This window comes from Saccopteryx bilineata, chromosome 8 (assembly GCF_036850765.1).
Source record: "Saccopteryx bilineata isolate mSacBil1 chromosome 8, mSacBil1_pri_phased_curated, whole genome shotgun sequence".
Classification (NCBI taxonomy): domain Eukaryota; kingdom Metazoa; phylum Chordata; class Mammalia; order Chiroptera; family Emballonuridae; genus Saccopteryx; species Saccopteryx bilineata.
Window position 1 is genome coordinate 34,498,627 of NC_089497.1, and position 26,915 is coordinate 34,525,541.

Consider the following 26,915-nt stretch of genomic DNA (forward strand, 5'->3'; position numbering starts at 1 on the left):
AAAAAAAAAATTGTGACTGCAATTTTGAAGCACCTCTGTAGAGGGAGCAAGAGGCCTCTGGTCTATCAGCCATCAAGTAAGCCAGACCTAACTTCTTTATTTTGATATCTTCTCACTAGTTAGAATGCAAACAATTTTAAGGGTTGTTTTTTTTTTTGGTGCCCGTTACAAAAGGACACTTCCAAAAAACAAGGTTTTCAAGTTTCAATCATATAACTGGGTCTCTAGAAAGTTCAGAGATGAAATAAATTTTCTTCTAAAATTTTTCAAAAGTATACTTTTACCCATCTTTGGAGATTTTTCAATATCAATTTTGACTTCCTGTTTGTTTGAGGGACCTTGGCATTCAAATGACAGTTCATAGTGGGATGAAAGCACAAAAATGCAGTGATAGGTTCACTGTCAATGCCCAGAGCATAAACTAATCCCTTATTAATAAATGAAGGATTTTCTATTCTATGGTGTAACCTTGGAAGATGTATATTCCAAATGAAGGTTGGAAACAATATGGACTGCAAAATAATGATTTACTTAGAGGAGGACTTCAAACATTACCTTTCCACACACATTTATAACATGACTATATAAACTTAGCTAACTCAAGGACCAGAATGGGTATTATTAGCAAATAAAATGAGAAAAATATATATCCTTTCTCTGATGTATTTTCATTCATAATGAAACATTATTTCCTATGCAATTCAAATATATACTATCTATTAAAAAGAGACCTATTGACCAAAAATTCAACAACCAAATTGTCAGAAAATTTCTACTATCTGCCTGTTGCAGGTTACTTCCAAAGATTTAAGTTTATAGAGAAGCACTAAATGATGAGACCAAAAAAGATAATTTCTGAAATCACATCTGTTGTGGCTGACTCTGTATTTTCTCTCCAATGATAAACGATTTCATTCGGGTCATTTCCGCCTACTCTTCCTTTCCCTTCGCTACAAAGCAACAGAGGGAGTAGTATTCCTGAAGGAAATAAAAACAAAGGCAAGGGTAGGCAAATGATGGGCTGGGGTATACAGGAAATCTCTGCAACTTCTTTTCAACTGGGCTCCGACTCGAAAACTGATATAAAAAATGAAGTCTTTTTTTTTTTTTTTTGTATTTTTCCGAAGCTGGAACGGGGAGAGACAGTCGAGACAGTCAGACAGACTCCTGCATGTGCCCGACTGGGATCCACCCGGCACGCCCACCAGAGGGCGACGTTCTGCCCACCAGGGGGCGATGCTCTGCCTCTCCGGGGCATGGCTCTGTTGCGACCAGAGCCACTCTAGCGCCTGGGGCAGAGGCCAAGGAGCCATCCCCAGCGCCCCGGCCATCTTTGCTCCAATGGAGCCTCGTTGCGGGAGGGGAAGAGAGAGAGAGAGAGAGAGGAAGGGGGGGGGGTGGAGAAACAGATGGGCACTTCTCCTGTGTGCCCTGGCCGAAAAATAAAGTCTTAATAAAAAATATATAATGGAAGGGGAAGATACAATTAAGATAAAGAAGAGGTGTACAAAATACCAAAAGAGAAATCTCAATTCGTGCAAACAGTTACAATATGCATAATTATATCTGGGATCTTTTTTCTCTTCTTTAACTTATTCAAGAAGCAGGTTCAATTTAAATTACAATTAATAAGTTGTAAACTAATTAGTTTAAGAATTTTAATTAGCAATCATGTATATTTCTTTTGGCAGTGGAGAAAATATCTAACTTTGGGACATGGGAAAATTTTCAGTCACTTATTTGGCTTATTAAAATTTTTCAGGATAGCAGAAGAATAAAATAAAGCAAATTATATTTGGCTTGTTCCAAATTAAAGCTGCCAACTAAACAACCCTACTATTTATATTTATTACTTCATTTTCTTTATATTATCATTGTATATCCACAGAGTGGTCTGCACTGTGGCTGTCATCATGAGTTAATACACTGGTAATGCACAAAGACACATCCTCTCAAAGATGTACAGTCATCCTCACTGCAACCTGCACCTCTTGTAAAATTCATGGTGTGTTATTTGAGCCTTCAGTGAGTAATAATAGTCCATTTTCTTCATGTGCACATTGGAAAGAAACATTGACTATTGGATCCAACAGTGTTCTTAATTAGTGATGTTTACATTTTGAAACTGAAAGCTCACAGAAGTATTCCTCTGTAACATTCTATATTCCTGGTGTGAGGCATACAGGGTGGGACAGAAGTAGGTTCATAGTTGTGAGTATGCGAAATATAGAGTCTATTCTGGTATTATTATTTATTAATGTATTATTTTCCATATGAACAACTGTAAATCCACCCTGTAAAATAAGAAGGGTAACTTTCTATACATCCTGTTGGCTTGACCTATATAATATATTTCAAACATTATCCTACCAAGTTATTTTCTTTCATTCATTTGAGGAATTCTTTTTAAAAAACTTTTTATTGAATTTATTGGGGTGATATTGAATAATAAAATTATATAGGTTTCAGATATACAATTCTATAATATGATACATCTTCTCTATATTGAACTGTGTGTTTACCACCCCAAGTCAAGTCTCCTTCCATCACCATTTATCCCCTTTTCCCTCTTCTACCTCCCCCACAACCCCTTTCCTCTTGTAATCACCGAACACAGACAACAGTATGGTCATTTGAGCATTTCTAAATACCTCAATTAGTCCACACACTTTTCTAAAAAAAAAAAAAAGCAAAGTAGAAACATCTATCCTTATTTTCTATATGTGAACCCCCTGTGACACTACCCCATGAAACAAATTTAGTTTTTATTATATGCATTTAATATATGTTTGTCCATTGGCATTATATTTTTTATATATTCATCTATGTGTCTCTTCTTTTTTTTTTTTTTTTCTTTCATTTTTCTGAAGCTGGAAACAGGGAGAGACAGTCTGACAGACTCCCGCATGCGCCCGACCGGGATCCACCCGGCACGCCCACCATGGGGCGACGCTCTGCCCACCAGGGGGCGATGCTCTGCCCATCCTGGGCGTCGCCATATTGCGACCAGAGCCACTCTAGCGCCTGAGGCAGAGGCCACAGAGCCATCCCCAGCGCCCGGGCCATCTTTGCTCCAATGGAGCCTTGGCTGCAGGAGGGGAAGAGAGAAACAGAGAGGAAAGCGCGGCGGAGGGGTGGAGAAGCAAATGGGCGCTTCTCCTGTGTGCCCTGGCCAGGAATAGAACCCGGGTCCTCCGCACGCTAGGCCAACGCTCTACCACTGAGCCAACCGGCCAGGGCTATGTGTCTCTTCTATTTCTGTCTTGAATTGAAAAATGCTTAATGGTAGACTCTGAGTCAACAAATAACTGCCATGGTATGTGTTCAAGGGAGTATTCACAAACTCTTAGAGGAACATAATGATTGGTTATTAAAGAAATACATGACCAAACTGTTAAGGGTAAGAGAACAATCATTTTCAGGATCCTTTAATAATCTATAATAGCATTTTAAATATGATATTTTGCTTGTTCTCAACATGTAAGAATCTTTATTTAAGAATATCTAAGGTGGTCCTGGCAGGTTGACTTAGTGGATAGAGTGTTGGCCTGGTGTATGGACATCCTGGGTTTGATTCCTAGTCAGGGCACACAAGAGCACAACAGAAGTGACCATCTGCTTCTCTCCCCCTTCTATTCCTCTTCCCCTTCCATAGCCAATGGCTTGATTTGTTTGAATGTTGGCCAGCTGCTGGGGATATTAGCCTCAGGTGCTAAAAATAGCTCAGTTGATTTGAGCTTGGCCCCAGGGTTTGAGACAGGGTTTGCTGGGTAGATCCCAGTTGGGGCACATGCGGGAGTTCTATCTCGCCTCCTCTCACTTAAAAAAAAAAGTATCTGAAGACAAGGTTTTAAAAAATCTTCCATTAAAACCAAATCTTTAAAGACTATAATATACATCAGTCCATAGTTTTTTAATATACAGTCCAACTATATTAATCCTAGCAGAGAAAATGTCTAACTCAGAGAAATCACAGCCCAGAGAAGTGGTAACACAAAACATAGCTGTATTTGAAATAATGACTGTACACGTGCCACATGTAAGACACTTCCCAACATATCAGAGTAAAGTTTACAATAAACATACTAATTTTGAGGGTTCTTTCATGACATCAAGGAAAGTCAATGTGGTATATTATTAGGTTTTGCATGTTTTATTTATAAGACTTTTTATGGACTTGTTTTTAAATTGGAGAAACAAATTTCAAGTTACATTCTTAATTTATTCAGGACCAATATTACTTCAACACTGTTAGGGGTCTTCTTTAGCAATCAAAAAGATATTATACAACTTGTACCTTTTTTGAGAATCTAATTTTCCAATACATGTTGAACAATAAAGACTTTACGATGATATTCAAGTGGCATTATTTGCAATAACCAAAAAATGAAACCAACGCCCAATGTTCCTCAGTGGAAGTGTGTTTTAAAATGGAATACTTAATCTGAGCACTAAAAGTAACAAGCTATTGATACACTCAACAACATGGATAAATCTCAAATGCTTTATGCTAACTAGAAAAAAAGGAAGACTTAAACATCTATAAACTATATGATTATACTTATATAACCTTCTGGAAAAAGCAAAACTATATGGACATAAATTGTAATTTCCGGGGTTTGGGGTGAGAAGAGAAATTCACACAAGACGCAGGAGGACTGTTTCTGAATAATGAATTGTTCTATATCTTGATTGAGGTGGTGATTACATGACTATGCATTTGATAAAACTCACAAAATTGTATATTAAACAAGGTGAGTTTTACTGTATAAATATATAAATTATGCTTTAATTTAACAACTGGAAGAATTTTATTTTGCAAAATTTAATTCATTTAAGATATTTCCCATAAGCATCTTTCACAAACAAATACGCTTAATATCTTAGTGGTCTTCAAAACTTTATTTAATTCTATATGATCCTATGTAGAAATGTTAATGGATACATAAATGCTTGAATGTGGTGGAATATGTGAAGATGCCCCCACTTAATATGAAAATAAAATCATTTTAAACCTATACATTTCCTATTAATGGGTCAATATGTTCATGGAGGGATGGAGAATATATGGTAGATTACCCCTGTGTGGGACAAAAAAGAGCCAGTATAAGGCATATAATTTAGACTGTATCTTTAAATATCAATAGTATCAAGTGGTTCACATGATAGTCTAAGGCTACCTAATTATTTGTGACTATAAAATACAAGTAACAGATTTGTCAGACTACTGGGATTAATGTTAATATCAGTTCCCATCGTAGTCAGAGAAAATGAAAGATTAGTGGAATTAGTGGCATTCCTCCACCCTGATTATAGCCATCCTCCAAATGTCATTTTCCTACAAAAGGGAAGGAGATTACAATTCTATCTGAAATGAGAATTATAATACCAAAACAAACAGGAGAAAAATAATGCCCATAATACTTATTTTGTACTCTTTCCATACACTATTGCTCTTCTTGTTGAGGCTGGTTTAAATGATATGCTAACAGCCCTCAATTATTTTCATCAATTTGTCAAAAAGTAGGTTCAAGCGATTCACCCATAAATCATGAGAAAACCTATGCTAGCATAGTCAGGCTGCTTTGCAGGGGACTTAAAGAAAACTTAATTTTTTTCTGCATGATTATAGTCATCTATAAATTAAGTCTGAGTTTCAAATACTGAATCACATCAATGGATCCAAACCAAATGGACAAACTGAAAAGACGGACCCATTCCACACCATGTCCTGTATATGCTGTCAATAGTATTGACACAGGACTGCCATCTTTGATAATAGTACATCTTTTCATTTACCAAAGGCAAAATAATAAACAAAAATAGTGCATCATCTTAGCAAGTCTTAAAAAGATTTTAGGGTAATAGAGAGAAAGCTGGTTCAAGGGCAAACAGAAAAGCAACAGTGTTCATTCTCTAGGATTCACCGGGGTTAATAAAATAGTCTTAATTACAGCTTTACATTCCTGTAAAAGAGTTTTCTACCATATTATATTTAAATCAGTGATACTAATTTCTTATTGAACATAAGCTGGATTAATGTAAAACTGTAGAACACACTGCCACATGAATAAGAATGGAAAATGTTTTCCTGCTCATTTGACATTAAGCATGAGAAACATAGCCTGGTATGCTCCATAAACAAGATGACAAATGTCCATCAGGCTCATTACCTTTAAGTTTTTAAAAACTACAATGTGGTATTTGTTTTAATAGCTTTGTGATTCAGTTCTTTTTTCTTTTCTTTTTCTGTCTATTCACTCACTATTGAAAAACAAAGCACAATAAAACAAAAACTTTACTCTCTACAATGAATTTGCTCATCATTTCAGTCAAATTGGTCTAACTGTACAATTGACACTTCCCTATGTATGGACCATTGTAACCACTATTTAAAGACAACCACAGTCCCAGGCATGCACACACACCCAGGTATGGATCTCTCAGATAACTCTCACTAGAAGGCGGCAATGGTTGAGGATGTATTCACAAATAGACTTTTCTAATTTCTACACAGCAATTTGATTTATAAAAGGAAATTACGGTAATAACCAGTAACAAATATTGTTTACTAAAATTTTGCTACACAGAAATGTCGTAAATATGTTTTCTACAAATATCAACATTTCTGGGGTAAATGGTATATACTATAGTTAGATTGAAGGTAATACTTTAACTATATAAGTTCCTACATTGTTAAAAATCTCACTGGATTACATTCATATGTCTAATTAAGGTAACCAATTTACTAAATTTGGTACAGGCCACATAGAAATGAATTCATCAGCTTTGGATATCACCTACTGAAACTTTTCCCTGCCAGGCACTTTCATGTTTTAGGCATTTGGTGATGTGCTCTACCACAAACCTTGGCTCCTTGGTCGGCAAACCGCGGCTCGCAAGCCACATGCAGCTCTTTGACCCCTTGAGTGTTTAGCAAAGGCCAGCTTAGGAGTCCCCTAATTAAGTTAATAACAATGTACCTACCTATATAGTTTAAGTTTAAAGAAATTGGCTCTCGAAAGGAATTTCAATGGTTGTACTGTTGATATTTGGCTCTGTTGACTAATGAGTTTGCCGACCACAGCCTTAGCACATGTATGTTGGAATTACTATGCGGCAGAAGGCAATAGTAAACCACTTCTGCATTTTCTTTCTTAATCTTTTTCTCTTCCTTTCTTACCCTGAAACCCTAAGATGAGACACTCATTCATAGTAGCTTTGGAGTTGGAGCCCATTTGATGGCTCATAACAACTGAAATATTTACCTGAATACAATATAAATTTTAAAGCTTAGATGTTATTATGGCCAACTATACCCTCAACATCTGTATTTGGATGCAAGGTCTAACAGGCACCCCAAACTCAACAGATCCCTAAGTTGTAATTTTATCACCACTGCCCCCTTCCCACACATGCTCCCTCTCAGATCTTCCTCACGTTGGTAAATAGCATCAACCACTGACTCAGTTGTTTTTTTTTTAAGCCAAAAACCTATATAATTGTCATCACTATCATGCCTAACAGACATTCAATTTCTTAAGGTATTGCTGGATCAAAATACAACCCACAGCTGACCGTGTAACTCCCTCAGCATCGTTCCAGCCAATGCCCAGGCCTTCTCTTACTGGTCTATCAGATGACTGCAAGTCTCCACTGGTCTCCCTGCTTCCACTTCTGCTTTCCTACAGACAATTCTCCACATGGCAGCCGGGGAAACGCTTTAAAAACACAAACTAACAACATGTCATCATGCTGATCAAAACCTTCCGATGGCTCCTAAAACTAAACAAATCAAAGTTCTTAAAGGCAGCAGACAATTTAGCTCCCGCATACCTTATTCAATGCCAGACACACTGCCCGCTTGCTTTTCTTCAGAAACTCACTCGCCTCCTTGTTTTAACTGGAGTCCTGTTCATGCTCGTCACTCAGACAACCTCATGGTTTCTCCCTTACTTCTTTTCAGGTTTCTGTTAAAATATTACCTTTCCTGATGAGCTCATTTAGAGAACTATAAACCTCACGGTCACGGCTTAACCCCTTTGCTGCGTTACTTTTTCTCCTAGCATTTACCACCACCTGACAATATATCATAGTCATTGGCTTTCTTTCTGTTCTCCAAAATGTACTACAGCACCAGTTCCAACGAGGATGGGGGTTTTATCTTGTTCACACTAAATCATCAGTCAGTACATGAAACTGAATGAAAATAGGATAGTGAGGCAAAATTTGATTCCCTAAAATATTGACCCTACTAGCAATCTTTTATATTTAGAAAAGACAATAATCAACACTACCATCTCTAACAACAAAAAAAGGCCCTTTTTTCAAAAATATGAACCAAGTAATATTGGTTCATGTGTATTTAAAAGTTTAATATGTCAAAAAGTACAAAGGTCCATTTCTAAAACACAAAGCACACAAAAAATATTCTTTTAAAAAAAGAATATCCCTCAAAATTCCAAAACATTATCTTACCTGGACATAATTATTCCATTATTATTTGCAATAATTCCTTTGCTCTTTTGCCAACATCTTATCTTTTGTAAAGTAAAATAATACTTTAATTATTTCAGGTTGTATTTAGTTTAATTTTAAAATATCAAATTATTTCTAGATTAATATAATTTAATAAAATTTATACTACCAAGTAAAACAATCCATATAGGATTCTTTTAATCTCCCCCATCAAACACAATAATGACCTATATTTCAAGCTTTTATTTAAAATTTTATATATTTATAGCTAAATGTCAATTTTAACTAAATAGAAATTATTTAGAAAAAGAATTGAAGAAACAAGTAAATCTATACACACTAGACTAGTTTTGGCTTTTATAATAATACTTTTAAAAGATAAATAATAGATTCTTTTAGGTCTTAAGATGAATTACACAGTAAGAGTAACTTAAGTGCAAACATATAGTTTTATGAGAAGGTAAACAGTATCACAGTATAGTCTCTTATATTAAGTAAATAGGACTTGGAGTAACATCAAATAATTTAACAATTACACCTCAGTAAATATTTACAAGATCATAGTATAGATTTAAAGGTAAATTCTAGCTTTGACATTATTGGATTTAACATTGGAGCTTTCACTTTTTGTGAGAACTGCAAAAGTCTATGTTCGGTGGTAATTTGCAATTTTGCTTTGGCCTGAATTTGGAACATGCACTAAGAGTCCAATATACAAATAGGTACTTGAACATCCAACATCCCCATTTCAGTGAGTGACATTTTGCCGCCCGTTCTATTTCCCTCCAGAGCTGAGAGTCTTTACTCACTGTAGGCTGGTTATAACCTCTAATGAGGTCATAGTTGACAAAACATAAAAAATAAAATAAAAATTAAAAATAAAACCAAGGCAATAATCCAACTCATGAAGTAATCAGATTCAGCAAAGGGATATACTGACCAACTACAAATGAACATGCAAGTCGCCAAATATTTCATATATATTAACACTACAGATGTGTACCCCTCAAAAAATATTGCATAGAACCTAAAAAGCTAAAATACAAAAGGATTCTGGAGATCATTTAAATAAATTGATGCCTTCATTTAGCAAATGAAGAAAGTGAGTTCCAGAGAAGATACCTTGCTCAGCGACAAATACTTGGTGCCGGAGTCAGGTCTGGGACCAGGCCTGACTTTATTACACTTCAGAATTCTATGCTCGATTCATAATAAATACAGTGCAGAAAGGATTAATAAAAATGTTTATTTAAATATTAAGTGACAAAACAGGGCATAAAATTGTTTCTTTAATATAATCTAATGTAGCCCTGGTTGGTTGGCTCAGCGGTAGAGCGTTGGCCTGGTGTGCGGGGGACCCGGGTTCGATTCCTGGCCAGGGCACATAGGAGAAGCACCCATTTGCTTCTCCACCCCACCCCCCCCCCGCCTCCTTCCTCTCTCTCTCTTCCCCTCCCGCAGCCAAGGCTCCATTGGAGCAAGGATGGCCCGGGCGCTGGGGATGGCTCCTTGGCCTCTGCCCCAGGCGCTAGAGTGGCTCTGGTTGCGGCAGAGAGACGCCCCGGAGGGGCAGAGCATCGCCCCTGGTGGGCGTGCTGGGTGGATCCCGGTCGGGCGCATGCGGGAGTCTGATTGTCTCTCCCCATTTCCAGCTTCAGAAAAATACAACAACAACAACAAAATATATATATATATATAATCTAATGTAAAAAAGTCTTAAAAATGTCAAAATATTAAAACTGAGCATTGATATTAGGCATATGTATATACTTATATTTATTATGTATTTATTATTTTTCTTTTTTATATACTTTCTGTATTTTCTACAATGAACAATTTCTACCTAATAATAATAGAAAAATAAACTGGAGACATAAATGTACCATTAAAAGCTAACAGTTGCATTATTAACATTAACTATAGTTAATTTGCAGCATGCAAAATAGAAAACTAATTTGCTGTTAAGTATGCATTGCTAAAATACTTCTCTGGTTAAGCGAAGACATTGCATTGCTTCTGAGGGAAAAATAAAAAGTAAAAAGGGAGAAAGTATATCCATATGCACATACAAACTGAAGTATTAAAAAAAGTCAATAAATACATTTTACTATGAATTTGTTATACCTACTCTATAGAGAAACAGGTACTTACTATTAAATAAAAATGAAGCAACTGCAACCTTTGCCTCTTATCCCACTTGCCAATATGAACTTAATAAACAGAATGTGAAAATTTACTCTTTATCTAGCAAGTTTCATTTACTTCATTTTCTGGTGTTCTCTGAATCCTCGAAGGTAAATGGGCTTAGATGTTTAGACCATGTACATATATCCAGAGTTCATTTGAAGCTAGACTATCGTATCCTCTTACTGATTTAGAGCCTACTACACAAAACATATTCATATGCTTCCAAGTTTTATGTCTGCTACATATCTGGCAGTTCCAAGGAAAGTTGCCACTGGAGAATAATCCAACTGGCTGTTTCCCACTGTCCCCTGAACAACATCAAATTTCACACCCATCCCCCTTTTCTAATTTTGCCTACCTTTCATGATTTTGGAAATTTCCATTTTTTCTATAAAATAAATATCCTTGACTTACAAAGTCTATAATAGCCTCTCCTCCAAGCTTATAGAAAACTAAAATTTCAGAGTCATACAATTCAGTGCCTGATGGTCTCTAGTAATTTCATTTTGAAGTAGACTGAGTTTTTTGGGAGCTGCGATCTAGCTTATCTTTCTTTTGCATTCATATATACTGGGGGAGTTCAGTGAACAGCAGAGGAAGGAGTAAAGATGCTCTAAAACTTTCAATTAGAAATGAGAATCTTAGCAGATAACAAAGTCAATCAACCAAGCAACTAAGTATTCTCAGTACTCACATTATAGCAACAAAACAACACAAACAAAAACCCCCAGTAAGGTGTTACGGGAGAATTAGAGAATAAGAATAGATTCTTGCCCTCAGAACCTAATAATCTTTTTAATGCAGAATGGCACTTTAAAATTAAAAAAACAGTAGAGCTAAAATGTGTAGAAAATAAACTGCAGCAAGAGGAATGAGAATCAGTTTTACAAACAGTATATCTATCATGCCTGAAGAAGTCACAAAAGTTTTTGTAAGAAAATAGAGCCTGAGACAGGGTCTTTTAGAATAAACACTCTGAAAAAGTGGTGCACAGGAGGGGACAGGATGAAAAACTCACAAAGTCAGAAAAAAAAATCAAGACAAGACCAACGACAAGCATTATGAATTACTGAACAATATTTTAGTTGGGTAAAATTCTGTATATCTTACTGCTAACAGAAGAGCACAGAATAATTTCGAAGGAAAGAAAAAACAATTGTGGGTTTTAATATGAAAATGACCCCAGAAAAAAGAATTTAAATGAACTCATCTGCAAGAACAAACTGTACGGAAGATAGGCAGGCAGCCTGATGTAACAGAAAGTAGGAAAATGGGAATCAGGAGACTTGGGTTTATCCTGGTTGAATTTAGATATACATATGTGGAGATATATATAAATATATAAAACTGTCCATTATGCCTCTTGTGTTTCCATTTTTCAAATGAGACACCTGGATTAACTCATTTTTCTAGTTTTGAAACCTAGCGATATTACTTCTGAGATCATAACAGATGATCAGGTAGAAGAAGGCTTGCTGAGCGCACAACTACGAGGTGAAGCAAGGGTAAGGGGAGTTGAGCTGAATACAAAAAAACTTCAAAAGAACAATCAAGAAGACTTAATGGCTGAATGGATTTGAGCAACGAGAAAACTGGAGAAACTAAAGATTATTTTATGATGTCAAACTGGGTACCTGGAGACAATGTGGTATCTCTGAGGAAGAGAGCTAATTTGGAAGGGAGAGCATATGGTGCTAATGTGCTCCTCTAGCCTTTTCTCGGACGCAGGGAAGACAAAACGTTCTCTCCCTGTCACTCCACGTGCAGCCTCAGAGTTCAGGTTAGGGCTTGTGGAAGCTGTGGTTACCAGCAAAGAACTGGATGGGTCTTTACTTCCGGTGCTTCAGTTTATAAATCCGGCTGGATCACTTTCAATGATGTATTTGTTTGTATTTACCCTCTACGTTCTGTACTGAAAACCTTAAAACCATTATTTGCGGTATCTTTATACTGGACAAATGATCTCCTTATCCAATAAAACTCACTTGATGCTAGGGATGAGGGCGGAAGCTGGGGGAGGGGGAGAAAGCCGAGGAGGAACGTCGTATTCTTCACTTCCCAAGTGACCGTTGGCAAAGACCTGAAAGGAAGTCAAAGGGTTAGTTTAGAATTTAACTTCTGGAGGGCCTTAAAACAAAAGCAGCTTTAAAAAGTCTATAATTTTGAAAATAATATATAATTTCAGTTTATTTAAACAAGTGAAATATTATATAATTTACATAAGAGTTGATAGCACCATAGTAGAAATTCACCACCACCCTAAGTAGTACCAAGTTATATATATAAACGAAATACAACAGAAGATGATTCTTAAATATATTGAGAGAGAATATGGTACCTCCTAGCCATGCAGGTAGCTAGGTCAATAAATAGTGAAATTCCCAAACATGGTCAGTGTTTATTGAAAAGTTAGAGGTCTCCGTAAGGATTCAGTAAAGAAAAAAGAAGCACCAATGCTATTATTTTCTTCCTCCCAAATAAGTGTTCTAAATTATATCTCTCAGCGGTTAACAATATTTTTAAACTTCTCAATAACTCAGTACATGAGTATAATCAGAAATGCTTCTTTCTTTCAAACTTCAGCACTACTACCAACTACAGTCCTGGTCTGGTTTTCAAAATACAGGCAATTTTATACATAGGTTTCATTGTATAAACAACACAAACCTAAATTACTGCCTTGCTCATAAGGTACCATCGAGAATCACTGTTTAATTAATCCGATTTTGAAAGTTCTGGTTTCCATGGTGCTCATGTACGTTACAGGAACTGTCTGAAGAACTGCTTTCTCCTAATCTAACAACTTGAAATTACCGTAAGGCAACTTAAAGAGAGAATAACTTTGCAAAGACATATTCACAAGAAAAGAGTAAACATATATTAAGACCTTTAAGCAACCTTTACTGTTTTATCATTGGCATCTTTCCCAAACTCTTATTAATACTTAAAAGGTGGAGGTGCATGTTGGGACAAACAACTTGAATAGTTCTAGTAACCCAGTCAATGACCTAACAATTTCTTTTATATCTCTATAGTGATGTTGAAGCTTTAGAATGAAAAACTGAAACAGCCATATATCCTTCTCTCTCTCTCCTTTTTTTGTTTAAGTGAGAGGAGGGGAGATAGTGAGACAGACTACCTCATGCACCCTGACCGGGATCCAGCCAGCAGCCCCCATCCGGGGCTGATGCTCAAATCAACTGAGCTATCCTCAGCGCCCAGGACCAAAGCTTAGACCAATCAAGGCACAGGCTGCAGGAAAGGAAGAAGGAGAGAAGGGAGGAAGGGAGGAGGGGATAAGCAGATGTTCTCTCGTGTGCCCTGGATCGAATCCAGGATGTCCGAACACCAGGCTGACACTCTATCCACTGAGCCATACATATCCTTCTCTGTCACCTTAAAATAAGATAAGGAACATATTTTAAGGAATACAACTGAAATATATCAATGTTTGTATTTCAAAGCTACACAATCTCAATTTTATAGCATTAAAGTTTCATTCTAAAAACTAGGCCTTGTACTATATAGTTCCATTTTCTCATTTTCATATTTCTGCTTGTTAGATTCAACATGATAGTTACACTATATGACAAAATATATCTTTAAATGAAATAATTGTATCATAGGCTTCTATGGACCAAATAACAGAACAAGGCAGTTTCTGAACTTTGCTAGAGAGAGAAAAATTTCTAAGTATATACATATTAATCATTGCAAAGTTTAATAAAAACCTTGAATATAAAAAAATGCCTTTTATTTTATTTATTTATTTATTTTAGAGAGGAGAGGGAGAGAGAGAGGAGAAACAGAGAGAGAGAAGGGGGGTAGGAGCTGGAAGCATCAACTCCCATATGTGCCTTGACCAGGCAAGCCCAGGGTTTCGAACCCGCGACCTCAGCATTTCCAGGTCGACGCTTTATCCACTTTGCCACCACAGGTCAGGCTAAAAAAATGCCTTTTAACCAACAAATACATGTATCAAAGTCATTCTTAACTGGAGTCCTGTTCATGGTGCTGGGATATAAGACGTGCAATCAAATCTCATTAATGATTATCATAAATATATTCAAAATTTCATTCTGAAAAATGTATGAATTTTATATGCAGTAATTTTTTTTATTGGGAGAAAGTATCTTTTTATACTTAATAAAATTTCAGCAGTTATAAAAAGGAGCTATAGAAATAACAATTTCTGTTATATTGGCTCTAATCTAACAGTAACCCAACCATAATTTTATAATCACAACATTGTGAACATATATAAAAAGAAATATCAATATATTAAAACATTTACTGATATTAAGAATGCTTTCATTTGCACACTAGGTAAGTAAAAGAAATATATTAATAATAGAGCATGCACAACAATTTGGGGTACTATCAATTTCAACAAGTCTCTCAGGCAATGGTATCATCAGTAAAACCATGAAGCAAAGATAATGATGTAGTTTATTCTAGGAGAGCAATAACCTAAGAAAGTTAAGTGACTTGCCCTAATTTTGTGAAACGATCTATTAACACTTTAAAATGCAAACAGCACTTTTTTTTCTTTAGACACACTTGTTAACACAGAAACTCAAGGATTTCTCCTGCCTCTGAAATAGCACAGTATGTCTTTTCTCAACCATTTATTTGGTTCTTGGCATTGTGCTGATACTCTGCTTATGTTCTGTGGGAGAGGCATTCATGCCACACTGAGGCTCGGCACAAGCCTCTCCAATTTCCTTCTTATAGGACATTCCTTCAGTGCTTTATACACAGTAGGGCTGGGATGAAAACTGACTGCTGGAGGCATTAGCCAATGAAATGACTTTCCATTGGTACAGATGAAAGAAACTCATTTGTTTACTGAAATTCTCTCAGCAACTATATGCAATTTGTTTAATGGCTAACCTTGTATACAACACAGATGATACCAAACAAGTAATTCTTCATAATTTTTTCCCACTTGATAAACTGAGGTTATGCATATCTGCAAACAGCAAAGGTCCTAGACATACAGGTAACAAAGGTGATGTCCTATTTCTATTCCTCTAATGTGCTCGTTTATATGATTTGACAGTGGTGGAATGACATTTAACATCATTTCATCCTCGATTCCATGTTTCCACCTGTGTCCACTTTATTAAACTTAAAATCATTTTAGCTGCCACTACCTGAGGGAGTACAATAAGTCACAGTTTTTAGTTAAAAATAAATATTTTATTTTCTCTGCAAATATGAAAAGGTTGGTTGCAAATCAGAGAAACTTCTAGTTCTTCAAATGTGTACATTGATAGTATCAACTGAAGCAGTTCATATCGAAATCTCGCTGATCCAGGCCTTCTTTAACTAAGGAAACATCTTCATCTCCTGCTTTCCTAGTTCACTGTCCCAAATCTACAATTCCAGTGCTATCAACATAAATATTCTGATTCTACCACTCTATCAAAACATTTTATTTATTTATTTATTTATTTTTTTAATAAATTTTTATTAATGGTAATGGGATGACATTAATAAATCAGGGTACATATATTCAAAGAAAACATGTCTAGGTTATTTTGTCATCAAATTATGTTGCAAACCCCTCGCCCAAAGTCAGATTGTCCTCCATCACCCTCCATCTAGTTCTCTGTGCCCCTCCCCCTCCCCCTAACTCTCTCCCTCCCTCCCATGTCCTCCCTCCCCCCCCACCCTTGGTAACCACCACACTCTTGTCCATGTCTCTTAGTCTCATTTTTATGTTCCACCAATGTATGGAATCATGTATTTCTTGTTTTTTTCTGATTTGCTTATTTCACTCCTTATAATGTTATCAAGATCCCACCATTTTGCTGTAAATGATCTGATGTCATCATTTCTTATGGCTGAGTAGTATTCCATAGTGTATATGTGCCACATCTTCTTTAACCAGTCTTCTATTGAAGGGCTTTTTGGTTGTTTCCATGTCTTGGCCACTGTGAACAGTGCTGCAATGAACATGGGGCTACATGTGTCTTCACGTATCAATGTTTCTGAGGTTTTGGGGTATATACCCAGTAGAGGGATTGCTGGGTCATAAGGTAGTTCTATTTGCAGTTTTTTGAGGAACCACCATACTTTCCTCCATAATGGTTGTACTACTTTACAGTCCCACCAACAGTGAATGAGGGTTCCTTTTTCTCCACAGCCTCTCCAACATTTGCTATTACCCGTCTTGTTGATAATAGCTAATCTAACAGGAGTGAGGTGGTATCTCATTGTAGTTTTGATTTGCATTTCTCTAATAACTAATGAAGCTGAGCATCTTTTCATATATCTGTTGGCCATTTGTATCTCTTCCTGGGAGAAGTGTCTGTTCATGTCCTCTTCCCATTTTTTTATTGGATTGTTTGTTTGTTTGTTGTTGAGTTTTATGAGTTCTTTGTAAATTTTGGATATTAGGCCCTTATCTGAGCTGTCGTTTGAAAATATCAGTTCCCATATAGTTGGCTGTCTGTTTATTTTGATATCAGTTTCTCTTGCTGAGCAAAAACTTTTAATTCTGATGTAGTCCCATTCATTTATCTTTGCCTTCACTTCTCTTGCCATTGGAGTCAAGTTCATAAAATGTTCTTTAAAACCCAGGTCCATGATTTTAGTACCTATGTCTTCTTCTATGTACTTTATTGTTTCAGGTCTTATATTTAGGTCTTTGATCCATTTTGAATTAATTTTAGTACACGGGGACAGGCTGTAGTCGAGTTTCATTCTTTTGCATGTGGCTTTCCAGTTTTCCCAACACCATTTGTTGAAGAGGCTTTCTTTTCTCCATTGTGTGTTGTTGGCCCCTTTATCAAAGATTATTTGACCATATATATGTGGTTTTATTTCTGGGCTTTCTATTCTGTTCCATTGGTCTGAGTGTCTATTTTTTTGCCAATACCATGCTGTTTTGATTATCGTGGCCCTATAATATAGTTTAAAGTCAGGTATTGTAATGCCCCCAGCTTCATTCTTTTTCCTTAGGATTGTTTTGGCTATTCGGGGTTTTTTATAGTTCCATATAAATCTGATGATTTTTTGTTCCATTTCTTTAAAAAATCTCATAGGGATTTTGATGGGAATTGCATTAAATTTGTATATTGCTTTGGGTAATATGGCCATTTTGATTATATTTATTCTTCCTATCCAGGAACAAGGAATATTTTTCCATCTCATTGTATCTTTTTCGATTTCCCTTAACAATGCTTTGTAATTTTCATTATATAGGTCCTTTACGTTCTTTGTTATGTTTATTCCTAGGTATTTTATTTTTTTTGTTGCAATCGTGAAGGGGATTATTTTTTTGAGTTCGTTTTCTAATATTTCATTGTTGGCATATAGAAAGGCTATGGACTTTTGTATGTTAATTTTGTATCCTGCGACCTTACTGTATTGGTTTATTGTTTCTAATAATCTTTTTGTGGAGTCCTTCGGGTTTTCGATGTATAGGATCATATCATCAGCAAAAAGTGATAGCTTTACTTCTTCTTTTCCGATATGGATGCCTTTTATTTCTTTGTCTTGTCTGATTGCTCTGGCCAGAACTTCTAGCACCACATTGAATAAGAGTGGAGAGGGTGGACAACCCTGTCTTGTTCCTGATTTAAGGTAGAAAGTCCTCAGTTTTATGCCGTTTAATAGGATGTTGGCTGATGGTTTATCATATATGGCCTTTATCATGTTGAGATATTTTCCTTCTATACCCATTTTGTTGAGAGTCTTAAACATAAAATTGTGTTGTATTTTATCAAAAGCCTTTTCTGCATCTATTGATAAGATCATGTGGTTTTTGTTCTTTGTTTTGTTGATATGGTGTATTACATTAACCGTTTTGCGTATGTTGAACCATCCTTGAGATTCTGGGATGAATCCCACTTGATCATGATGTATTATTTTTTTAATATGTTGTTGTATTCGGTTTGCCAGTATTTTGTTTAGTATTTTAGCATCTGTATTCATTAGAGATATTGGTCTGTAGTTTTCTTTCTTTGTGCCATCCTTGCCAGGTTTTGGTATAAGGGTTATGTTGGCCTCATAAAATGTGTTTGGAAGTATTGCTTCTTCTTCAATTTTTTGGAAGACTTTGAGTAGAATAGGAACCAAGTCTTCTTTGAATGTTTGATAGAATTCACTAGTATAACCGTCTGGGCCTGGACTTTTATTTTTGGGGAGATTTTTAATAGTTTTTTCTATTTCCTCCCTGCTGATTGGTCTGTTTAGGCTTTCTGCTTCTTCATGACTCAGTCTAGGAAGGTTGTATTGTTCTAGGAATTTATCCATTTCTTCTAGATTGTTGTATTTGGTGGCATATAATTTTTCATAGTATTCTACAATAATTCTTTGTATTTCTATGATGTCTGTGGTGATCTCTCCTCTTTCATTTTGGATTTTATTTATTTGAGTCCTGTGTCTTTTTTCCTTGGTGAGTCTTGCCAAGGGTTTGTCAATTTTGTTGATCTTTTCAAAGAACCAGCTCCTTGTTTTATTGATTTTTTCTATAGTTTTTCTGTTCTCTATTTCATTTATTTCTGCTCTGATTTTTATTATCTCCTTTCTTCGGCTGGTTTTGGGTTGCCTTTGTTCTTCTTTTTCTAGTTCCTTAAGGTGTGAAGTTAAGTGGTTTACTTCGGCTCTCTCTTGTTTGTTCATATAGGCCTGAAGTGATATGAACTTTCCTCTTATTTCTGCTTTTGCTGCATCCCAGAGATTCTGATATGTCGTATTTTCATTTTCATTTGTCTGTATATATCTTTTGATTTCTGCACTTATTTCTTCTTTGACCCATTCATTTTTTAAAAGTATGTTGTTTAGTTTCCACATTTTTGTGGGTTTTCCCCCCTCTTTTTTGCAGTTGAATTCTAGTTTCAAGGCTTTATGATCAGAAAATATGCTTGGTACAATTTCAATTTTTCTAAATTTGCTGATATTGTCTTTGTGGCCCAACATATGGTCAATTCTTGAGAATGTTCCATGTACACTAGAGAAAAATGTATACTCTGTCGCTTTGGGATGAAGTGTCCTGTAGATGTCTATCATATCCAGGTGTTCTAGTATTTCGTTTAAGGCCACTATATCTTTATTGATTCTCTGTTTGGATGACCGATCTAGAGCCGTCAGCGGTGTATTGAGGTCTCCAAGTATGATTGTATTTTTGTTAGTTTTTGTTTTAAGGTCAATAAGTAGCTGTCTTATATATTTTGGTGCTCCTTGGTTTGGTGCATATATATTAAGGATTGTTATGTCTTCTTGATTCAACTTCCCCTTAATCATTATGAAATGACCATTTTTGTCTCTGAGTACTTTTTCTGTCTTGTAGTCAGCATTATTAGATATGAGTATTGCTACACCTGCTTTTTTTTGGGTGTTGTTTGCTTGGAGTATTGTTTTCCAGCCTTTCACTTTGAATTTGTTTTTATCCTTGTTGCTTAGATGTGTTTCTTGTAGGCAGCATATAGTTGGATTTTCTTTTTTAATCCATTCTGCTACTCTGTGTCTTTTTATTGGTAAGTTTAATCCATTTACATTTAGTGTAATTATTGACACTTGTGGGTTCCCTACTGCCATTTTATAAATTGCTTTCTGTTAGTTTTGTATCTAGTTTGATTCTTCTCTTTTGTTTTTCTATCGTTTGTTTTTGTTTGTTTGTATTCCATACTTCTTTCCTCTGTTGCTACCTTTTTTAAGTCAAGTGTTTTTGTGGTGGTTTTTTTAAGGGTGGTTACCATTAAGTAATGAAAAGGGTACCTACCATATTCATTGTAGTACCCTATCTTATAAGTATTTCTGCACTTCATCATCCTTTGCTACTGTTAATCTCCATCCTCTCCCCCCTTTTTTTCCTTTGTTGTCACAGTTTAAGTTTGGTTTTATTGTGTTCTTGGTGGAGCTGTTACTTGTGGTGTTGTTTTCTTTTGTTCTTTGAATCTGGTTGGAAAACCCCCCTTAGTATTTCCTGGAGTGGGGGCTTTCTGTTGATAAATTCTCTCATCTTTTCTGTATTTGTGAATGTTTTTATATCTCCTTCATACTTGAAGGATAGCTTTGATGGGTATAGTATTCTTGGCTGAAAGTTCCTCTCTTTCAGGGCTTTAAGTATTGGGGTCCACTCTCTTCTAGCTTGTAGAGTTTCTGCTGAGAAATCTGATGATAATCTAATAGGCCTTCCTTTATATGTTGTACTCTTCTTTTCCCTGGCTGCCTTGAGAATTTTTTCTTTGTCATTGGTTTGTGTCATCTTTATTATGATGTGCCTTGGAGTGGGTTTGTTGGGGTTAAGAAAACTTGGTGTTCTGTTTGCTTCTTGAATTTGAGGCTTTAGTTCCTTCCACAGGCTTGGGAAGTTCTCGTCTATTATTTGTTTGAGTATATTCTCCATTCCATTTTCATTCTCTTCTCCCTCTGATATACCTATTATTCTTATGTTATTCTTTCTGATGGAGTCAGACAATTCCTGTAGGGCTTTCTCGTTTTTTATTATTTTTGAGTCTCTTTCTTCTTCTCTCTGTTGTGCCTCAAGTTGTCTGTCTTCTATTTCACTAATCCTATCTTCAATCTGGGCTGTTCTGTTAGCTAAGCTTGTTACCTCGTTTTTCAGCTCGTGAATTTTTTCATTTCTGTTTGATTTGTTTTTATAGTTTCAATTTCCTTGGTAATATATTCTTTGTGTTCATTGAGTTGTTTTCTGATCTCCCTATATTGCCTTTCTGTGTTTTCTTGTATATCTCTGAGTATTTTTAACATTTCTATTTTAAATTCTCTGTCATTTAGCTTCAAGGCTTCCAATATGTTAAGTCTTTTCTCCATAGATTTTTCCACATCTATTTGTGTTACCTCTCTTTCTTTTGTATCCATAATATTCGATTTCCTCTTTCTTATCGGCATCTGAGGGTAGTCTTATTGATAGCACACAGGCGCACTCCCTGGCGGCTTGAATGAGCGTCGCTGTGGTAGCTTCCTCCACACCCTCGTCTCTCAGATTCAAGTGATAACAGTCCTTTTGCTTTCAGTTTGTGTGGAACTCCGGAATACTCCGAGGATAAATTTTTCTGTTTCTAGTTGATAAATTTGTTGTGATTTAGGGGAGAGCTGTCGGACGCACTTCTCACGGCGCCATTTCCGTGACGTCACTCCAAGTGCCTAACTGCTTTCTGAAACAGGATCCAAGTTACAAACTTCCAAAAGGACCTGGTTTCTATAAAGAGATCCTTTTACAGTAGTCATAAAACATGATGTGCAGTAGATTTTGAATGGCAATAAATGGTAATCCTTTATGGTCACCACTGAGACGCCAGGCTCCCCTGTCCTTCCTCGGCGACTCTGTCAGCGCCCGTCTCCCATCCTCCCGCCAGGCGGCGCAGTTCTCGGGCAGCAGGTCCGGGGGTCCCTCCTCAGCTGTGGCCGAAGAGAACTGCAGAGTTCTTAATCATGCACGAGGAGTCCTTCGGCGGCCCGGCTTCACCCGGGAGAGGGGACCCAGGTAACGCCTCCTCTCCGCCCCGAGCTTTAATGGCACTTTGGCGGCCGCCCTCGCGCAGTTGAGGCTGCCGCACTCGGTAGTTGGTTATATGGGAGCAGGTGCGGCAGCGCGGCGGGCTGGGGCGCCTATCAAAACATTTTAAACGTGCTTTCCTATCTACTAATTCAAACAGTTTTGTGTAGACTGTAAGACCCTACATAATTGGTTTCAATCTACATTACCATAGTTTTGCCTATCATGTCTTTATGTCCTATAGTCTGTCCAAAATTAACTTCCTACACTGTTTTCCCATCTCCACCTATTTCTTCTTGTCATGTCTACGAAAACAAAACCTACCAATCTTCTAACATCTTCAGCTAGTGACCCTCTTGCGTGAAGTTTTTTGTATTCTTTCTTTTTTACCCTACATCTCAATTAGAATGTTTCTGTCTTCTTGGGGAACCCACATTTTATCTCCTGGGTGCTATCCCTGTTTCTTATCTCTAAGTTATAGTGTCTCACCCAAGCACTATACTGTGCTTTATTCATTTTGTGTGCTCCATAGTGTCTTGAACACCCTAAGTTCTCATATAGCCAAAATAGGTTGACGGAATAAAAATACAATTGGGAAAGTTTTGACATGCAGAAGAAGTAGAACCTGAATTAGCATATAATTTATTTAAATGCTAGATTAATGTTTTTCCACATACGTCAAGATATCATTGAATTCTAATCTTGAAGGTGGCAATGTTTTCTAATGACTCAGATATTATCTAACAATTAAAGTTAAAGAATTTGGGACCCTTGAGATATAGGAAAAGTAAATACTCTTGTGATAAACTTGGCCCCAATACACTCAATTTTCCTTATCCTACAATTCTAATCCCACAAATACACTACCCCCAAAATGTTTCTCAAATTTGTCCTTCAAAACAGCAGACTGGGAGTGAAACCAGCATGCACAGAGGACTTATTTTCTGAAAGACAGCCCGAGATTTGTAGATATGTTTAAGCTCGTTTATATAAACATGGACTTCACCAGCAAAAGAGCAAAAGCCACAATCTCAAAAAGTGAAATCATTCCTTGTATTTATCTAGCAACGTCTTGAACAGATTATTGTACAGAGTCATTTTAAAATAATGTTCCATGAAATAGTATAAGTCAGAAGTAGTTTTTATCACATAAGAAACAGCATTAGTCTTAATCTTTCAAGAGGAATGAAAAAGACAGTTGGTCCTAATGTTATTATCTAGAAAAGAGATAAATTTCAAGTTTCCAACAGGATTTAAAAAGATTGCAGTGCAAAAATTTTCACCTTGGATAATTAACACCAAGTAATCAGCCAACCAACCAACAACAATAAATAGCTATCTAGCAAACAAAAATACTGATTAAGAAACAGGTTAATAACATGACTGGAACGTGAGAATTTTAGAGAAAGGAAACAGGGCTAAAAGACAGATATCTCTCACCAATACAACAAGCTATATAATCCTAATAACTCTTAGCTTGCAGACTCATGTTATAAGGGTTATGTCGGCTATTTGATCAGGTAATTGGGAAGGGAAAGAGAAAAGAGATTACATCAAAGTCACAAAAAAGTTTTACATTTCACTTTGTGAATTAAAGGGTTCTTTTCCTCAGAGTTTTCAACAACTAGCAAATGCAGTACTGAGAATTTAATTTATTCTTGTTCCCCTTACTGTTTATCTAAGTGAAGATGCAAATACAAAAAGCCAATGGTTCTAATGGATGATGGAAACTAGCACACTGACTGAAGACACATGGTGATGGGGGTGAGCTGTGGGGCCACTCACAGGCTGTTTAGTTCTATGAATTCCCCTTCTGGTATTCTATATATACATTTAATTTTAATTTAAACTTTTAGAACTTATCCAAGTTTTCTTATCTTAAAACGGGAAGACAATATTTGATGTGAAGCATTACCTCTATTGAAAACAAGTCTAAATAATAATAGTAGTTATATTTGACACAAAAATGTAACCTCATACAAAATGACAGCCAGCATTCTAGGGCTTAGAAGAACAGATTTATATTAGTGCTAAAACTGTATAACATAGATTCTAAAAGAAGCTTGGATCAAGAGCTCTTCAGTGAACTGGCTAAGATAATTATTATATTATAAGTATTTCTGAAGTTCACTCAGAAAGTAAATTGTTACATGCTGCTAATATATAACCAGTCAATTCATGTCAGAGATCATTTCAAGATAAGTGTGATCATGTGGGAACAAAAAGACTCAAGGAAAAACATACATTAAAAAAAAATGGCACTTCCCCAATAAGGCTTCTAGATTGTAGAAATATTTTTTTGAGGATAATAATCTCTCCATTTAAAAAACAACAACAAAACCCTCCATATTCAGAAAGCATTGTAAGGATGCTTTTATAAGCGCTTTCTTTTTCATTTACATATTCAGATGACGGTGGAGGACACTTTAGCGATCTTCACATTTATATGTAATAGATGAGCAAACTGAAGGTACCAAGGACAATCACGGGCAAAAAGTCCTGGCAAAGCACCACCCTTCTCTCCTGTTTTGTGCCGGATGCTGTACTGGGCAGTTTCGACTCTTCCTATCCTGGCTACTCTAGAATATCACAGAGGTCAAATATGATACAAAATTTTCATTGTCACTTTCCTTTCATACACATGCACAAAACACACATGCACAGGAGTTGAATAAACATCACATTTCACGCTTCTCTGTTTCTTGAATATATGATAAGGTGAATTCATCAATGGCAAGCTATTATTTTGAAGGAGTAAGTTACTTCCTTAAAATAAGAATTTAAGATCAACAGAAGTGGGTTCACTTTAATGTTAAAGCCATCAAAAGAGACAAGCTTCTTTTAGCTGAAAAAATGAGGGCAATTATTTTATTTCAGAGCAAAAAATATCATGGAAGCAAATATAAGAATAATAGGCAATTGTGCCAAAAGCCTATAAAAAAAGCTCTGAACTCAATGATTTCTGCCATTGCCCCTTTGGTTTCCTGTATGCTTAAATGCTTTCGTGGGCATATAAATGATAGTAGTGATATCCTTCAAGAACTCAGCATATGTGAGAATTCTCTCAGTTTTATGGAGAAACAGCTTGCTTTGTAACAGTGAACTGGACTTGGTGTTTTTATGTTTGTGAGAAGTTTCATTTGACCTGGTTGCATAAGTGTGCTACCCTAGGCAGTAACAACTCCAATGCCGATTTATGTCATGTTATAATTATACAACTATTTTTCAAATTAGATACAAGTAGGAGAGTTTTAAAAGACAGTGCTAATTCTCCCACCAACAAGGAAAACATTTTGGCAAATGAAATAAAGAAGGTGAAATAAATCTCTGGCAAATTCTCTAGTGTCTTCAAATTAAAATTAACTTATTAGGACGTTGTTGGGCAAATGAGTTTGAAAATTTGTATTTTGCCCTGGCCGGTTTGCTCAGCCTAGCGTGCGGAGGACCCGGGTTGGATTCCCCGCCAGGGTACACAGGAGAAGCGCCCATTTGCTTCTCCACCCCTCCGCGCGCTTTCCTCTCTCTCTTCCCCTCCCACAGCCAAAGCTCCATTGGAGCAAAGATGGCCCGGGCGCTGAGGATGGCTCTGTGGCCTCTGCCTCAGGCTCTAGAGTGGCTCTGGTCACAACATGGTGACGCCCAGGATGGGCAGAGCATCACCCCCTGGTGGGCAGAGCGTCGCCCCCTGGTGGGCGTGCCTGGTGGATCCCGGTCGGGCGCATGCGGGAGTCTGTCTGTCTCTCCCTGTTTCCAGCTTCAGAAAAATGAAAAAAAAAAAAAAAAAGAAAATTTGTATTTTTTGAGTCTGCTCACTTTTAGTGTTAAAAAATGGCGCTGGGCAGTGCCAGGTATGTGATCTGTGAAATTGCAAATTACCTTTCTGATTTGGGAAGGGCCACTGTCTTGGTCATGTTTGCTGGAGGAGAGAGAAGCAGTGTTTTTGCAGAGCGAGAACAGAGAGAATGAAGGTGGGCAGATGGGAACCAGAGGAGCGCGGCTTTTGCGAGCTCTGCTGAGACTGGTGGGGCCTCTGATTCCAGGAGGAACCGGAGAAGATTCTCCTGGTTGTGGAACTGGAGAATGCGTCAGTGACTTTGGGAGCCCTGAATAAAACGGAAGTGTTTTTTCCCTGTGTGTTTGCTCACCAGCAGGTGAAGACTTGAATAAAGAAGTGACCCACCATTTTTTGGCTCCACTGTTTCTTTCCCACCTGCCCAAATCCAGTGAGAACCCGGATGTGTATGGTCGAGATGGTCACAACTACTGGCCATACAGATGTTTGCCTTGACCTCTTTTAAGTTCAAGTTTTAATGAGCTTCTGATTATTAGAGTTAATTAAAGACCTGCTGGGAAGTACCACACTAGGCAAAAATAAATAAATAAATAACAATAAAAAGAAAAAAACAGCCCTGGCCGGTTGGCTCAGCGGTAGAGCGTCGGCCTAGCGTGCGGAGGACCCGGGTTCGATTCCCGGCCAGGGCACACAGGAGAAGCGCCCATTTGCTTCTCCACCCCTCCGCCGCGCTTTCCTCTCTGTCTCTCTCTTCCCCTCCCGCAGCCAAGGCTCCATTGGAGCACAGATGGCCCGGGCGCTGGGGATGGCTCTGTGGCCTCTGCCTCAGGCGCTAGAGTGGCTCTGGTTGCAATATGGCGACGCCCAGGATGGGCAGAGCATCGCCCCCTGGTGGGCAGAGCTTGGCCCCTGGTGGGCGTGCCGGGTGGATCCCGGTCGGGCGCATGCGGGAGTCTGTCTGACTGTCTCTCCCCGTTTCCAGCT

At 37.1% G+C, this 26,915-nt stretch overlaps 1 protein-coding gene across 8 annotated transcripts in view; it reads right to left on the bottom strand.

The window, feature by feature from the left end:
• CBLB (Cbl proto-oncogene B) overlaps positions 1-26,915 on the bottom strand; it is a 239,262-nt gene that overhangs the window by 37,303 nt on the left and 175,044 nt on the right. For all 8 annotated transcript variants that reach the window (XM_066240711.1, XM_066240715.1, XM_066240714.1 and 5 more), the window contains exon 13: positions 12,651-12,745. In XM_066240711.1, coding sequence (XP_066096808.1) covers positions 12,651-12,745 — 95 coding nt within the window. The remainder of the gene's footprint in view (positions 1-12,650; positions 12,746-26,915) is intronic.